Source organism: Streptopelia decaocto (assembly GCF_964273445.1).
Source record: "Streptopelia decaocto genome assembly, chromosome: 3".
Classification (NCBI taxonomy): domain Eukaryota; kingdom Metazoa; phylum Chordata; class Aves; order Columbiformes; family Columbidae; genus Streptopelia; species Streptopelia decaocto.
Genome location: NC_138656.1, coordinates 74,039,663 through 74,057,006, shown reverse-complemented (window position 1 = coordinate 74,057,006; position 17,344 = coordinate 74,039,663). Strand labels below are relative to the sequence as shown.

General features: G+C 36.0%; 1 protein-coding gene across 1 annotated transcript in view; it reads right to left on the bottom strand.

Moving 5' to 3' along the window:
- The window catches only part of SEC63 (SEC63 homolog, protein translocation regulator), a 59,135-nt gene that overhangs the window by 3,707 nt on the left and 38,084 nt on the right, over nt 1–17,344 (bottom strand). The window contains exons 12-18 of the mRNA XM_082047606.1: nt 11,362–11,516; nt 9,483–9,630; nt 7,876–7,958; nt 6,156–6,215; nt 5,772–5,930; nt 4,891–5,049; nt 3,797–3,898 (exon numbers count right to left, since the gene is read on the bottom strand). Of these exons, the coding sequence (XP_081903732.1) occupies nt 3,797–3,898; nt 4,891–5,049; nt 5,772–5,930; nt 6,156–6,215; nt 7,876–7,958; nt 9,483–9,630; nt 11,362–11,516 (866 nt within the window). The remainder of the gene's footprint in view (nt 1–3,796; nt 3,899–4,890; nt 5,050–5,771; nt 5,931–6,155; nt 6,216–7,875; nt 7,959–9,482; nt 9,631–11,361; nt 11,517–17,344) is intronic.

Here is a 17,344-nt window from a genome sequence, read left to right as displayed (position 1 = left end):
ACAACAATCAGGTGATTGCTTCAGTATCACATGAATGTGGTTGTTCTGTTTGGCTTCTTTTTTATTCTAACAGCATTGGAAGGACTGAATGAAAGGATACAGTGGACTTCAACACCACCAGTGAGCCCCTTCCAAATACTGTTAATATGCAGAATTTGAATAATTTGTCTCTACTGAAATAGTCAAAAGTTCAGTAGTCTGTGTGTGTGTGTGTTGGGCTTGTTTTTTTTGTTTGTGGCTCTGGTTTGTGGTTTTGTTGTTGCTGTTTTGGGGGTTTTTTTTAACACTTCAGAAGCCAATGTTTGGTGATCTGATATTTAAATAATGCAGGCTGAAAAATTACAAAAGCTAAATTAACTCCTTTTCTTTTTTTGAAGTGACTAATTGTTATGCTTTTAATAATCACCACCATCTAACTGAAGCATTTAACAAACTACAGATTTACAATGGCAAGACACTCACACCAGCAACCCAAACACCCTGATGAATGATATTCCCAGAGCAGACCAGTGTAAAATTAACTCAATGTTAATGCCTATTTTACCGTGTATAAAAGTAAAAGCAACTGCATCACAGTAAAGTGACAGCATTCTTTGATGTGTTTAGAACAACAGGCACCAAGAACAGGCCAAAAAACTTTTCAGATGGTATTTAATACCAGAATTTGTAGAATTGTAAGACGTTCTTTTTCCAACTATTCTAAGCAATTTTCTTTATGAAGTTCCTCATGTCATTATAAGGCATAAGTTACTTTATCTGTAAGTTTCAATAATAAATATATTGTCAATGTGCTTGACAGCTGTAGCAAAGAAGAATCTTATGCAGCTGAAGTGTTTATTTCCTAGCCCAAGGGCCTTTCGGAATAGAAGGATAAACAGCATAAATAGTACAGATGAACAAGAACTACAGAAGGCAGATCCATCACAGCAACGGCTACTCGCCATTTGGGGCCTATAAGGACTCTGACCATAGAAAAAAGGATCTGCATTTGTATCCATACATTATTTTTGATGTTACTAAAACACTGTGTTGACTTACCATACATTGTGTATGTTTCCATCACTCTCAATGGTAAGGAGTTTTTTTAAAACAAAAATTAAAAATGTCAACTGCATTTTCACAAAAACTGGTAAAAATAACAGCCAAAAGGGGAAAGAAATAACAGAACAAATTATATTTATCAATCTAATGCTCAACAGACTCTATAAACTCTTTGGAAGTAAAGCTCCTGACCTCAAAGTACCAGAGCTTTTTTATAGAAAGGACAACTGTGCAGGAGTGTCATTCTCCTCTCTCTTATTGGGTGGAATTTAAAGTTTATGCCTGTGAGAATCTGGCAAGCTAACAGGCAAGCGGGCAAAATGCCCTTTAACAGATGGGTGCAAGGTTTGGCATGCCAGGGAACCAGTATGTTCATGAAACTGGAACAACAGGGCCAGTTTCTACCTAAAAATGTCAAAACTACAATCTGTGCAGTTTCTGGATCCATGGATGCAGGAGCAGAAGATAATTATTTAGGAATCTGCATAGATTAAAGATGCATCCCTGGCAGAGTAATCAACTGCCCAAAAATTTAGATGAAATAGTGTTAAGGCTACCTTCTGAGAATGAGTATATTATGCTCAGTTACACTCAAACATCCATGAATTCTGGAAAAACAGAGATTCACTAACTACAGAATTTTGTCCTTAGCTCTGCATCTCTGAACTAGCCATCATCATAATACATGTAATACTCTAAACCACAGATAAAAAAAAAAAAAAAAAACAGAATACAATGGATTTTGTTCTTCAGATGCTGGAAATCAGCTATCTGAACATGTTCCAACTGCAGCTCCAGCACGAAGCACAGCCACATTCCGCTTTCAGGAAATCAGTGAAGAGAAGCTGGAAAATTTACAGCTGCAGTACCATGAGATAATACACGTGTTTCTTTCAAGTATTCAGTTCAGCACTAGACTTTTTTTTTTAGCATAGTACTGTATTTAGCTTTTATTATAAAATCCATCAGCAGCTTCATTACACACAGCTGAAGCTTAAGCAGCTTTGTACAGAGAAAGTATAAGCAAAGTCTCTGAAGGAACCCTCAGCGCAGTAATAAAGAAATATGAACATTTAGTGCCCCTGTGGCACTGGGCATAGCACATACTCGGTGTTTGAGCTTAGACTGATGACCAAGGCCAGCTGCCTTTGCAGCAAGGAGGTATTAAGGCTCTGCTGCATATTTGCCATGATCTAAGGCAGCCAGAAGAGCAGAACGGCAGTACACCTTTTCCTGCTACGCTGGTGTACTGCTGGAAGCTGTACTGAGATGGGAGGGTACCTAACGGCATCAGGAAAACACAGCATTAAGCTCAGTCATTACAAAGCTAGATGTGGTGAGGCCACACAACTCTCAGGTAAGGCCTTTGGGAAAACAATTTCTTTGGTTTATTTGGACATCTTGTCTGGCTCCTTAGCAATAGGTCTTGCTTCCCACACTTTGAACTAGGTAAAAACAGCAGAAACAGTATGATTACAAGCATGGGGACAATGGAGTATGTTTTACACGTGCAAAAAGCTATACAGGGTCTAGACACAAGGAGCTTTGGGGACTGAAAAGAGCGAGCAAATATATACAGCGTCTTCCCTTCTTCTCATCTTTTTTTGTTCTTCCCCATCTCAACTGGCTCCTTTAAGCTACAAGAGGAAGCATAAGCCTTGCACCCCACCTCCTTGTTACTGGAGACAGCACAACAAGAGAGGGAGAGATTCCAGATCAGCTCTCAGGTCAGACAGCAGGGAAGCAAAGGAAACCCTCTGAACCACTGGCCTGGGAAGAAAAGTGTGGCCAAATACTCCTTCCTCCTGGCTCCAGTCTGGTTGCCTCCCAAAGACCTAACTTACTGGCTCAGAAGACAAAACCCACACTTTGAAAAATCCCACCTTTGCCAAGGTTTCATCACTGTGATGGGTTTTCAGACATCTATCAGCAGTTAGCTGCTTGTGTGAGTAACAACTGACATATCAGAACATACTTTCAACATCAAAGGCTGCTGTAGAGACACATCAGCCTATCTACTATACTGAGTGACAACTCTCAAATACATCCCTTTCTCTGATATCCATCCACACCTGATCTTCTATTTTTGAGTTCTATAAGATTGTTCCACAATTGGCTTCTGCCACTTCCAGACCACACTATGGTAGGAAGAGACAGCTTTGCCAACCCTCTCCATCTTCTACAGCTGTGTTCTGTGTTGCCACCACACTGTGGTGTTGAGGCTGGAAGTCAAGCAGCAAGTCAAAACAACCTGCTGATCCAAATGACCCTCAGACTCTCCTGCCATTACCCTTAATACAAGGGGGGTCAGGACCTCCCCCTCTCACAGGTGCCTGCAGTCAGTTGAAGAGCAAGTAATGGTTTACTCCTAACTCTATTAGAGTCACTGCTGTGCTTTCATATTTCATAGCAAAAAAAAAGGACTATAAATTAGATCCCTATATATTTGAAAGGTTTCATTCTGAATCGGTATGTGGCAGATCAGCAGAAACAAAATTCAGCGTTACTGCCATCAGAAAAGAACCTTAAATTCTTTACAAGTTTGCAAGTCTCTGTCATCTGAATATAAAGAACAATATATTAGAAGTTTTGTAGGGAAGTATCTGAAGGAGTTTCAGAGGATTTCATAAATTAAAGCTTTTCAAATGAAGTTCAGCACTTTTTAAAAAGCCCAGTATTTACTACAATAAGAACAATCAATTTGTAAAGATAATAATTTTCATGTTTCACAACTATAACGTTTTCTGTTACTGACCTCAGGAAAAAAAAGACTGTAAACAGGATGCGTTATCTTTGACTTCGTTTCAAGAAGGGCTCGTTCCTTTCTCTGTATACTTTGCTGTAACTCTTGCCACTCCTGTCAAAGACAAGTTTAAAGAGTTATTGTGAGCTAGACATCTTTCACATTAAAAAAAGGTTTTAGCCAATGGAAATGATATATATGTCAAGTTTTTGTGCTATGCTATACATTAACCTCTATGTGCATTTCCCTTTTTTATGTTACACAGTATGATTAAAAGAAAAAAAAAAAAAAAATCAAACAGTAAAACTAAAAACCAATCATGTAAAATATTAAAAAACCCCTCCAAAACAAAGCCCAAACAAATAACAAAACAATAAAAAAATCACACACACACACAAAACCCAAACCACAGATCTGCAGGGCTTGCAAACATTCTTCAAAAACTCACTTCCACAGCACTGCCTACAAACACTCACTACCTGAGCTGTAAGAGTCCTGATTAAAAGCTTGATGATTCTTTTCCCCTCAGAAACTTATTCTCACCCTGTCCAAGACTTCCAGTTCTCAGTCTCAAGTCTTTGGCTGTAAGACCCATGGCACAGAAACCATCTGCCACCAAAATGCCTCATTCTCCATTACAATCTCTTAATCCACAGTTTTGAGTGACTAAATAATTAACAGTTACTAGAGTTTATTATTAAGCACATGTACAAGTTCATTCAACTATTTCATGCTTATAGTATGCAATATGCAACAGCCACTACAGGTAAAGAACAAAGTTCAAAGACGAGACTTTATCTCACAAAATCTACAGCAGCTACTAATCCAATTAAGCCAAAACAAATATCACAATCTTCCCCTGAAGTCATGCTATTTTTCTCACACCATTTTTCTGTCTGTTCTCCAAAGATCCTTCACTGCTCTCTCCAAAGCAGACTTGCAATGACAAAGCTCTTATGCTGTAATGAGGTCTGAAAAATCTTTGGAAAGCTGATATTGCTCCTTCATCCTAATGTTGCCTGGCCTGAGGGGATGCTGGAGGATTAAAATGCATTTGCTTTCAACCCCAGAGGCAATATTCCCCTTAAAGAAAAACTAAGGCTTACAGCTTCATCATCTTTGTTTTGCTTCTCGTCTTGCTCTCTGTCAGAATCTCTATCACTTCCATCATCTTTCTCACTTTGAGAGTCCCTGTTTGTTTCTTCTTCTTCAGATTCACTTCCTTTATCAGAAACCTCCTCCTCTTCTTCCTTCGCAACTACTTCCTAGCAGGAAAGAAAAAGAAACACACATTGAAAACCTCTAACTTAGTTTGTCTGCATTATTGTAGTATGTAGCATTCACAGAACCTGTCTTAAGGTCATAGACCTTATTTCCTATTTTGATCTACACTCTTCTGGTTTCACAGAGTAGATCTACAGGGAAGATTAATCTTTTCCCCTCATGTGCTAAGAGGAGTAAGGAAGCAATCTTCTCCATATGGCATCTACAACGTGAAAAGGAGAAAATAGTATTTGATTCTGGGTTCACATTTTAAAAAGTCATGAGAAAATGAGAGAAAGTACCTACAACACAGCCCAGGAGGTAGAGAAAACACAATGCAGTGGGAGCATGGAGGTATTAAAGCTACTTAATTTACCAGAAAAAGAGTCTCATTTCAGTTTTTTTCCTTTAAAGGAAAAGTAAAAGACACAAACCAATTCACCACCCAGAAGGCAGCATAACAAGAACTAATAAAAAGGGACTGTGAAGCCAGGCTTCTAAAGTAGTAGGGCACAACTTTCAGTAGGCCACTGGAAACATTAATGTGGTGGTTCCCTGATTATTTTACAAGTAATTTTTAAGTGTAAAGAAAAAAAAGCTGGTTTAAGAAATATGATTTACAAAAGCATAGAATGAAATGTAACAGATAGCTACAACAACTCCATCAGATTAGGAATGATAAACTGAACAAAATACTAAAATATCAATGAATTCTATGAGCTACCCCATTAGCTTGTTTTTGCTTCTGCTGTTTCGGTGGTTGCAATGAAGGTGGCAGAGGTTTCTTTTTCAATGGCTTCTTTTTCTTTGATTTTGAAGCTTTCTTGGTTCCTTTATTCTTTTGCTGCCATCCTTTGCTCTTAACTTTGTTGACATCTCCTTGCTGTAGGAAAGCAGAATTTAAAATATTTATTCTGCTCATTAAACTTCAGGCATTTGCTGTACTTTAAGCATTTTAAGCTGAGAACCAAAGTTAGAAAGCACAGCTCAAGAGACACTTCAGTAGGTATTTCTGGGAAAAAAATGCTTGAGAAGTGCACAATTGACAACTCAAGATCTGAAAGAAAGTTCTCTTTAGCTAGCACAAGGAACATTCATTTTCACTTACCCCATCTTCTGCTGGTTGCTCTTCTGCTGCACATATAGACTGTTCCTTTTCAAACACTTCCTGGTTAGGGAAAGATGTGAAAACTATTAATGCCTTTCTGTACCAAAAGACCAAATTACTATTTTATTTTTTAACTTAAACTAAATCACCTTAGTCAGCCCTGAAGGTTTTACGCATTATGGCAAACTCTTTAATCAGTAACAAACACAAAAGGGAATTAACAGATCGAAATCAAACAGCTTCTAACATTTGGTCTAGGATTTTTCCATCACTAGCATTATGAAGAAATTTAGTGACAACATATCATCTTGTTCCAAAGAATCTACTTGTTTTATAAAGCACAGAAATCCTGTACCACAAAAGCAAGCAGTAGTAAAATGCAAATTCTGCTCCATTTGCCAAAGCATTAAAAACTTCAACAGCTGCACTGCTACTCAGGGACACAAGACAACAAATCAAACCAAAAATGTGAAATGTTAAGATAAAACACAATGCTAGTATTATGCAGACCAGAACATCTCTATGCAAATGGAATTTTATGCACTTCTTCCAAATATACTATTTGCCATTAAAAAAAAAAAAAACACAACCATCATAAGGAACTGTCTTATACAAAGATGGCAAATATTAGATACCACCACAAAAAAAAGCATCATATAAAAGGATAGCTCTAGTTTTCAGGTCATGTACCTCGATGCCAGGCTACCTAGTGGGTTTCACATCGAAAACATCCTAAATGAGTTTTCTGTATGCTGTCAGACATTTTAATTAATTTCTAAGTACACTTATATATGCTCACAATTTTCAGTTTCCTTCATTTTTAAGGTCCAGCACAGTGATACTGTGCTTTTACTTTCTACTTACTACATCCTCAGTTATCACTGAGATGATGCATTCTGAAATGCCATAGTGTTAACACTTAGTTACATAAACAGGCTGCTTTCTGCTGAACTGGCTGCAGTGGCTCATCTGATCCTCAATTGTTTTACTCATGCTTGTATGCCCTACCTCAGAGGCAAAACAAGACTTTCTATTTACTTAAGACAACCACCTGAACAGTGCAGATACAAAAAATGACACTGTGGACTTTGCTAGATAAAAGTTTGTTTAGTTTCTTTGCATTAAAATTTTTGTAAGTCATTATTTACTACATTTTAAGCTAAAAAATAAGCTAAAATCAGAAGTTTAACTACTAGGGTGTAGTAACATTTTTGATCATGTCACATTAACCCCACTTTCTTCATGTGGCACTGGAGTACTTCCTTTATATTATGTATATTTTTGCATTCTGCGGGACTGAGTTTCTTTCGTAAGTGTCTAAAACACCCAAGAGATTTGTAACATTATGAGCCCACATAAAGTGAAATCAAACACTGTCCAAAGGACTTGAGTGAATACTTTATTCTGGCTCAAAAACTAAGTTTCTGAATGTCTCTTTTCCTGTTATTTACAAACCTCAGGGCAGTATCACTTGTCGTATTATTTTACTGTTCCCTAGACAACTGCAACAGGTCAGACTGAACTTTGGTTTGATTCCAGGAAAACTTTCTCATTCAGAAACAAAAACATAAGGGAGGATTAAGAGCACAAGTTCTCAATTTCAAATCTTAATTTTACAGTTATATTTACAAAACACTATGTTAGCTTGCAAAGAAGAAATTCCCATTTATTAGTATACACTTGCAGTTACTCTGGAAGAACAAGCATTCTTAATACTTACTGCCATGGTCTGTCTTGTTAGTGTGACCAGAACAGTGACAAGAGAACCTACTGTAATATTGTTGCTGTCTTCATCATCCAAAACTAGTGTGAAAAGAAAAGCAACACTTATTAAACTTCTTTAAAACCTTTTTTTCCTTTAAACATTGTTTCTGTTATGCCAAACTATAAGCATACAAACTCCAGAATTTTTAACAAAAAAACCCCTCCAAAATATTATTTAATAAGTCTACTATCAGTATTAGGGCTGGTAGTTCAGAAAGCCATAAAACAGCAACATTGAGTTTGAAATTTTAATTGCATGAAAGTTAGAAAATTCAAAGTTACAGCTGCTGTGGGAACCACAACTCTATAATATTGTGCATTATATATTAAAGCATAAAACTTCAGAAACATGAAATACCACACATGACCAAAGGGACCCTGTTATATTTGTTCTGGGAATCGTAACTTTGATTTTCCTGACTTTCACATGATTAACAACTCGATTTCAATGCCACATTAACAATCATGCATTTAATTCTTTTATTTAAGTAGAAGGCAAAGGAAAATAAAAGAAAGCAATTATTATTTTAACTAAAACATCAAACATAAAACCCACAGGAAAGCCACTGAGGAGTTTATATCTCCAGTCTATGAACTGGAGAATGTGCCAGGTTGAGGAAGAATAGAGTTATATCCCAGTGTGGATTCCCTTTCTCAAGAAAGCAGTTTTACTATTCACTAGTTCTACATATATATTTTATATAGTGGTAATATTAAACTAAATTTAAAAGCATATGCATTGTTTAATCCTCCATATCACGCCTGAGTACCGTTGTGTGACAAAGACTATGGGCAGAAAAGGATTGCTTGCCAAAATACCGGAAGGTACTTCAAGACTAGATTTTAAGCAGATTAGCAGGACTGTGCACAATCCTGTGCTACGAGAGAGTCTATTTTTGTATTTGTTTTTAGAAACACACATAAACTTGATATTTCTAAATGTTGTTTAACAGAGACCACAGAAGCAATTCACTTTCCATGGAGACGCTGCCTAACAGGGAACTACTTCGTAACATACCTAATCTTCAGAGAGGAAGAGCACTACACAGTCATTGAAACATTACACACAAGAGGTAGTTAAGCACAGCATAGAAAAATTCTGCCAGATATAAAAACCGTATGAGGATTATCACAAATGAACCGATGAATATTTAGGCATCAGGGTCTCCAACTCAAAAAAAAATCTCACAAAGGACTCTCCGCGCTGGAGTAAGTTGAGCATAAATTCTGGCACAGCAGAACATTTTAAGATAGCTAATAAAAGTGGTATTTCAACCAGAATTCCACATTGCCTGTGAAATATTAAATCAACAGATGAAATATCAGATAAGCTCCTGTAGGAGAAACTACTGCTGGCTTGGGAATCTGTGAAATGTTTCAATGTACTTTATCTCCTCAGACTATAAATCTCATGTACAAGAGTCCGCCACTCAAGAAAGTATGTCACTTCCAGGCCACAAAAATAACAGTGAGCTGTGTTTCAGTGTCCTCCAAAAGCCTACTCACACACTATCAAAATGTCAGAAGAGCAACATCTACAGAACAAAAGGACCTCCCACTCACCCTGTGGTTTTATATCCATAGTGACATATGGAAAGCTGCCAAGGACAGCCATAACTTCATCATATTTCTTATCTTCTAGGAAATGTAGTAAATTGCGACGATCAGTGCCTTTCAAACTCACCAGATCTTGAATACTTTTGATTTTATACTGAATTTAAAAAAGAACAAGGAAGTCACATTGTAGCAGAGAACACAGTCCACAAATAAGCTCTTGATAATATTTCACTTGTCTCTTCACACTAGTAACACATACACGCCATTTGATCTGTTCTTATAAAAACCATACTTTAGGAAATCAGCAAGCATATGTCTTGAGAAACAATAAAACAAAGAGGTTGCATTCAAACCTGCTAAATAACATTTATTTGAATATTGGTGTGTTCCATGCTATGTCACCTCTTAGAAACTGGATACATTTGTTACAAAACTACTACTTTAGACGGCTTTTTCAGAAAGCTGAGCCAATAAATTTTATATTTATATTAGCAGGGACAACTAGTTACACTTTTTCTTCTTTTTAATACCGAATCACAAACAAATCTAAAACCATTCATATTAAAAGCTGCAGAGTGAAAACAGTAAAATAAGCACAGTAGGAGTATTTACATTTATACGATCCTAAAATTACATTTGGCCCTTTGAAAGCAACCATGAGGCTGATGTGGCCCCCGTGAAAATGAGTTTGACATCCCTGAGGTAGACTGGTCTTACCTCCCCTTTAGAAGACTGTATTTTTCAAGACTTCAGTGTATGGGAATCCTGTACAAACAAGCCTAATAAACTGGTCTCATTCCTCTTTCAGAAGAAGGACAGGTGGGATTATGAGATAGCCAAATTCTTGATTTCTTATTTTGTTAAACTGCACATGCCAAAAATACATCTAAACTTATGTACTTTTTTGTATGCTCCCTGTAGTTTAGAGCTGGATTAAGAAAAGTGTTTGATGATACCTACAGGAGAACAGTTCTTTTACTTCATCCAAAGGAAAACACTACTTGACTGTTTGATGAACAAGCACCTTCAAAGAGGATTAAAAATGCAGTACTCAAGAATTCTTTATCTTCATACTAACACAGAAACATTTAAATACTACCTAAGGCTACAGTCAAAATTAAACAAAACTTCCATGAGATAAAAGGAATATTTTTGAGATTGATAAGAATCAACCATTGTAAGAAGACTGTCACAAAAAGTCAACAGCTCCTACTAGAAAATAACTGCTTGTTTCTAGCCAGGCATTACTAGAAGACATACTACAGTCAAACAAACAAGCAAGTTTGAATATAGAAATATAGTCGGTTCAACAGGGGTGAAGACGTAGTCAGATATTCAGAAAAGACTAGGTTTTTTTGTCCTTAAATTCTACAAATACCAACACTTACCCAACTACACAGCAACAGGATCACAAAACCTGAAATGCTTCTCTAAGTAATTGATTTTCTTTTCCTTTTATGAACTCCTTGTGCTACCTTCCAAATAAATTTCCTTTCGAACTAAATTAAGAATGATATAAAACCAAACAAGGAAAAAAAAAATCCCAGTAGGATATTCCAGCTGTATTCTGGAAAAATGTTATATTAAATAGGAGACAGTAATCTACAATAAGAAGGAAACTGTTTCTTTTGTTTGTGGGGTCAATGTAGACTGATCTTTTATACTTATAAGATTGGTGTTCTTAATTCCCACCTCCTAAGATGGACTTTAAAGTAACACAGATCTATGAAGTATTGTACTGAATTCCTGAAAAGATAAATATACACTTTTACTCTCTTAGTTATGAATTAACATTCATGAACTTCCTTCCTTATAGGCAAAGAGGTGAAAGCAGTAATAGAAAACATTTGTATGGCATTACCAAGTATCATTCATAGTTTTATACCTTTTTATGATTGGAGACCCGCCTAAGGTTGTCCTCTTCAATGTGAGGCAGCTGCAAAAGGGGAGACTTGAACTGCTGAAGTCCCTGGACAGTCATCTGGGAAAGCTTCATGCAATTTTCCAAAGATCCCAAAGATGGAGCACGGAACTCCCTTTCTTGGGGAGAATGAAAAAGACAACATTATTTTTTTTTTCTCCTTAAACTTTTACAGTTTATAGTTGTGTTACAGACCAGAGAAAACCTTGTTTTCAGTCAAGCAAATAAGGCATCTTAAAATGTCCAGCACAATTAATCAGACAGCCTTTTTGCTCTCATTGCAGTCACACAGCTCCACAGGTATTTCCTTCCCTCTATTTAGGCTGTCACAGCTGAACACCAAACTTCCATCTAACATTGTCTCCAGGAACAAAAGCCTAACGTATCTATGCAATTATTACAGACAAAAATGCCACAACTTCAGTTTAAAATAAAGGCAGCATCAAAACCAACTTGTTTTAAATTTCTGTAACACACATGATGTGTGTGTAAGACATGTTTAGCTCTACTTTGTATATAATTAAATATATCATTATTATATATTATATATTATATTATATCATTATTTGTATATCACTAAATATAGTTTATCAGTAGACATAAATCTTCAACAACACAACACTTTATAAGATTTTCCTCTTGACAGATTAACATAAAGGTATCAGCCCACTGAATGCAAGGAAATAAACAGGTATAACTGAAGCTAAGCAGGTCATATTATGTTAGAAGGCAACAAGAACAGCTGTAAAAATATCAAAGGCATGACTTTTATAACTAAGCCTAAAGGTTAGGAGGGGTGTCTGAGCAAATATCTATTTGACTTTTCCTTTAGAAATCTTCTCTAATTCCTTTAATGTTTTTAAGTACAAAGGGGTATAAACTCTACACAATTAAAATTATTAAAAGAGAGAAAAGGAAAAACTCTTAACCAGAACAGAGCAAAAGAAAAGAAAAAAATCATTTAATACCCTTCATCATGTCTGCAAAGAAATGAAAAAGCAAAGCAGATGGATTTCCACATACCACTTTTTAACTCTGTTAGACACTGTCCACTCATAAATAAAGCTTCTCAAAACACTGTTTAGAAAACTTATTTCAAAATTCCTCTGAAGCCCAAGCATTGCTGCAAGTCCAGAATCAGCAGTGTTCAGGTAGCTCTATATATACTCTACCATGAAACTGAAGAGAATCTAACTTATTTTTCTGTGAGCTAAGAGGAACTTAAGCTACTGAAATCTTTTTCTGAACTCGTACGTGGCATATGAAAGAACTGAAGGCAATTTTAAACATGTATTTCAAAAAAACACCTGTAATTTATGACGCCTACCATTTTATTTAAGAATCAGCATATGTATTTTCCCTATACTTTAAAATATTTTCACAGAAAAAAACAACAAAAAACAAAACAAACAACAACAACAAAACACAAAAAAAAAACAACAAACCACACACTTCAATTACCTTGACTGTTACATGTATATTCTGCATATCAATAGATAAGTAGTGTGTATATACACAAATATACTCATGTATACAAATATGTGCATTCAGTAAGGATGTGTTTGGCTGGTATCAGTATGTTTGGAACACTACAACAGGGGCATAGAGGCGCCTTTCCATAGATGGATTAGACATATTGTCAGAAGGAATATGCTCACTCCGCTAGGGGTGTGTGATGGATCTTACCACCCTGTCAAGGCAATTAGAGATGTGAATAAATGCAGGTTCTCTTACGCCTGGGTGAAAAGGCAGGCGGGCTGTAAACTACACCTGAACAAAATGGTACCAAAGCAAAAACTGTTGAATGTTTAATTTAAGTGCCAATGGCCATTCATTTTGATAAAAAGCAAGTTTAAGTTAATTTTAAAACATTTTACAGAGGAAGTATGAAAAAGTAAATCTGACCAAGAAAAAAAAAAGTGTCTCCAGTATGTTTTCTCCTTCCTTTATACCACTACCTTTCTGCAAATCTGTAAGTAGCTCCTATGGCACATTAAATGCACCCAAAAGATCACTCAAGTCACCTCTTCACCTGCACACCTCCACCTCTCCCCTCAAATAGCCTATTTTTTCATTAATTACACCAAGCTATAAATATAATCAGCTAACAAATCAAATTACATGGCAGGATTTTTTTTTTTAACCTAGTATACTAATAAACACTGTGAAGACTACATGCAATGCGAAGAGGAAAATAACACATGAATGGAACTATCTGGATGGACACACTGTTAAGTAACTTCTACGTTTAAAAAAAAAAAAAAAAAAAAAAGTCCTGGAAAGACTAATCTCCCAACTAAATAGCACAAAATTTATTTTCCATCTTACCTATCTTCCATGTCCCCTGTGATTTGTTTTGGCTGCTGCTACAGAAAGTCACAGGATATTTTACATTTAAAAAGCCCCCATGCTGCAAACCAAGTTGATAAAAGAATCCTAAATATTCTCTGACAAACTGGCTTTTGCAGGAAATTCAGCCAGAGCGTTGAGACCACCGAGCACTAGTCACAGTAGTAATTCTTCTCTTTCTTAAAGCACTGACTCATCATTCACAGGTCAGCAGAAAAATATTTTAACAAAATTGGAGATTATTTTGGTTTCTCAAAAATTACACAGGACTTTATATTCCCCGAGAATGGATTTGAGGACAGTATAGCTTTGAACAGCCAACTGCCCCCACCATAAAATGAATGCCACCGCTGCACATATTTTGACATCTTCTGCTTGTCTAAGTGCACAAGACTAGATGACCTTTCATCCAAGGTCATAAAGTCGTCCAAAATGACATTAAAGTAGTCAATCACAAATTTAAATGCAAATCGTAGTTGCTTGTGAAGGAATGGTATACAACTGGCTCCAACCACAACCTCTACACAACACTGCAGCTTCCAACCTGAATTAAGAAATGCACTTTGGACAGCTGAAGTGAACCCTCACCTGTCTGCATACAGTCACCGGAGCACATTCCATGTGCCCTCGGCAGGGCAGCTGTCTACTTATGATACTTAAGGTTGATCTCAAAGACTACAGCAAAATAATTTAGACCCACTGATTATCAACTATCAGGTAAGCATCACAAAACAATGGATGCAAGCAAGGGACGCTACAGAGCAAAGTGTATTTTCAGGGAGCTGTACATAAAAATGAAGTCTCAGAGACCATGCAGAAATCAGGCAAGATGGTACAAGACATTTTATCTAAAGGTAGCCATAAGGGGCTCAGCAGTAACTAAAAGCCAAAACTAAAATACTATCCATTTTATTTTTATGAAAGCAAATTAAAACCGTTCCTTGCAAAAACGAATCCAGGTAATAACGAATCAAAACTCGTTTGCAAAGAATGACAGCTCTGTTAAAAATTAAGTAGTAACCACGATTAACTCATTTTTATGCCAAACCTACACTCATCGTTTCACGCTAGACTGTTTCCAGGATACATAAGCAGACTGAGGTACCACATCTTGCTGCCTGGGGAGGCTGGATGCTTCTCCCTGCAAAGGGCTTAGACAGCAGAACTTCATAAACCTCATTCTGTGATGTGCTGTCCTCAATGTTTCTCACTCTTTCTTTCATCTTCAAGAACAGCTGATACTGGATCAATAGTTGAATGCTACATGGCTTCATCAGGATACTCTACCTCAAAAGACTTTATTACAAAGCATGCATAAATGGTTACAGATATTCTTAAACTAATAACAATAATAACAGTAATTCAGGATATTTGAAAAGACATAAATGAATGTTGTGCAAAGTGACACTCCTCGTCCCACCATCAATTTAGGTTTCACAAGATAAGATCTGTCCCCAGAATATTTCTTTAGATAATATTAATACATGCCATCACCTCTGTATTTTCACATGGACTCCTGAACATCTATGGCTAATTATAGCATGTTGTAACTTTATGCACCATGTCAAGGCTGATTTAAGCAAAAATTAGAACTAAACCTAAAAACATCTGTAGTTAAGTTTAAAGCAATTTAAAATTACGTTAAGATGACAAATACACAAATTTAAACAAAGCAGACTCTCAAAAATGTCAATATCTAACTATAATTTAACTTGTATCTTAAAAAAAAAAATCCAGTTGTTTCCAAACAGTAGTCAGTAGGGCGGCAAAATTCCCTCTATGTGTATGGTCATCAAGAATAGGGTCAACATTTTAAATTTGCTAAGTGATAAGTAGTAAAATGGTGATTTTCCTTTAGATCAAAGACCAAAATCCTGCAACGGTTTACCTTCAAGTCCTCAAATTCATTATTGTTGTCCTGATGGGCAACTGTTTGGTATCACCTTCCATTTAATGATTTGTGCTGAGCGCGCTGGCATGGGAGCGAGAAGAAATGTTTGGTACAAGTTTCTGACTACTGCCATTGTAAAACTTTGGAAATAACTCTGAGAAAACCTGCTAAAGAAATAGACAACTGTATCTATGATACACTTCTTTTTTTCCAAATCTATGGAAGGTACCATACATAATGACAGCTGTAAATTCCCATCCACTTCCACGGACTCATTGATGTTGGAAGGGATCATGGTAACCTCTAGAAATTGTTAGAAGTTCTTCAGGTTTATTAAACAAACAAACAAAAATCAATCATCACTTCCATTTCACATGCAAATGGAAACTTAACGCCATTGTCTTCCAAAATATTGTTTGATTTTTTAATTTTAATTTAAGCCAAAATCTACATTTTCTGGAGCATCAAGGCAGTTTATTAAATACACTGCATCTATAAATAATCATTTTACTGTCAAACTAAAGTATCTCCATGTACCTATAGAAGAGGAGAAGAATATAGCTACTTGGAGGTTATTCAAGTTGTAATGTATATCATATACTCTGTTAAGTATCTTATTTCAGCTTTCAAAAGAAGAGCTATAGGTGTTTCTCATTTTCCAAAGACTTCTAGCTCTGTTGCATAAAAATAGTTTTCCTGGCTGTATTATTTGGATTGCATTCTGCACAAGAGAAAACAAGTATTTCCTAGTTGACTAATATATACACAGGCTATCTTAAATCTTTTAGAGGTTTGAAGTATTTTTATTAAGCTATCTATCTATATATATAAAAACCCACACCACACTTCTAAAACAGCTACTTAGCTTTTTATGAAAAAAAAAAATTAAACCATTAAACTAACAAAGTTTCACAGCATATCTTTGCAACTTTGTTACAGTGCTAGTATGGAGAATATTAACAAAAAACATGTATGGTTGAACCCTTAATATGACACTCATTAATAAATGTAATCTAATGTTAGGCAAAGATTACTTCTACAACAAGAAATATGGCTACTGATTACTTCCACATTCCAAGTTTTCTCCCCAGCAGTCTCACAGGCTAGTAAAGATAGGGTTTAAAAGAGAATTAGAAATAGATTTAATCAATACTTCTTTCTAAAGTAGGACACGTAAGCCAGCACACAACATCCTTATCTGCTCATAACCCCTCTCTCATACTTTATTTGGTTACAGAACACAATTTCCAGCACCACTTGCAATAGTGATGGAAAAGATCTTGCCCCAAACCATTCTTTTAAGGAGGCTATCAATGCTTGTTAATGGTGTTTTCATCTAGTAAAGATCAACCAATACGTATTACTTGATAGCAAACAAAATGGTCAGCAGTTTGGCATAAAAAAATGCCTTGCTTATGTTTGTTGTAATAAAGCAATGAGATCCAAGTCTTTGGCTTTTTACACTGCAAGCAACTACCTTCAGTGTAATTGCCTTTTTACAGTTAAAATAAAGACTTAAATATTCTGTTTCAATTAAACTGTAATTTCTATGGCAATTACGGCAAAGCACCTGCCTCTACAAGCTCAGGAAAAAAAACAACACTACACAGCAGGCTAAACAGCATAGGATCCTGAAATAGAGAAATATGAACAACAATCAAAAATGACAGCAAAGAAATGATCCAAAAAAAGAAGTGACACTCAAAA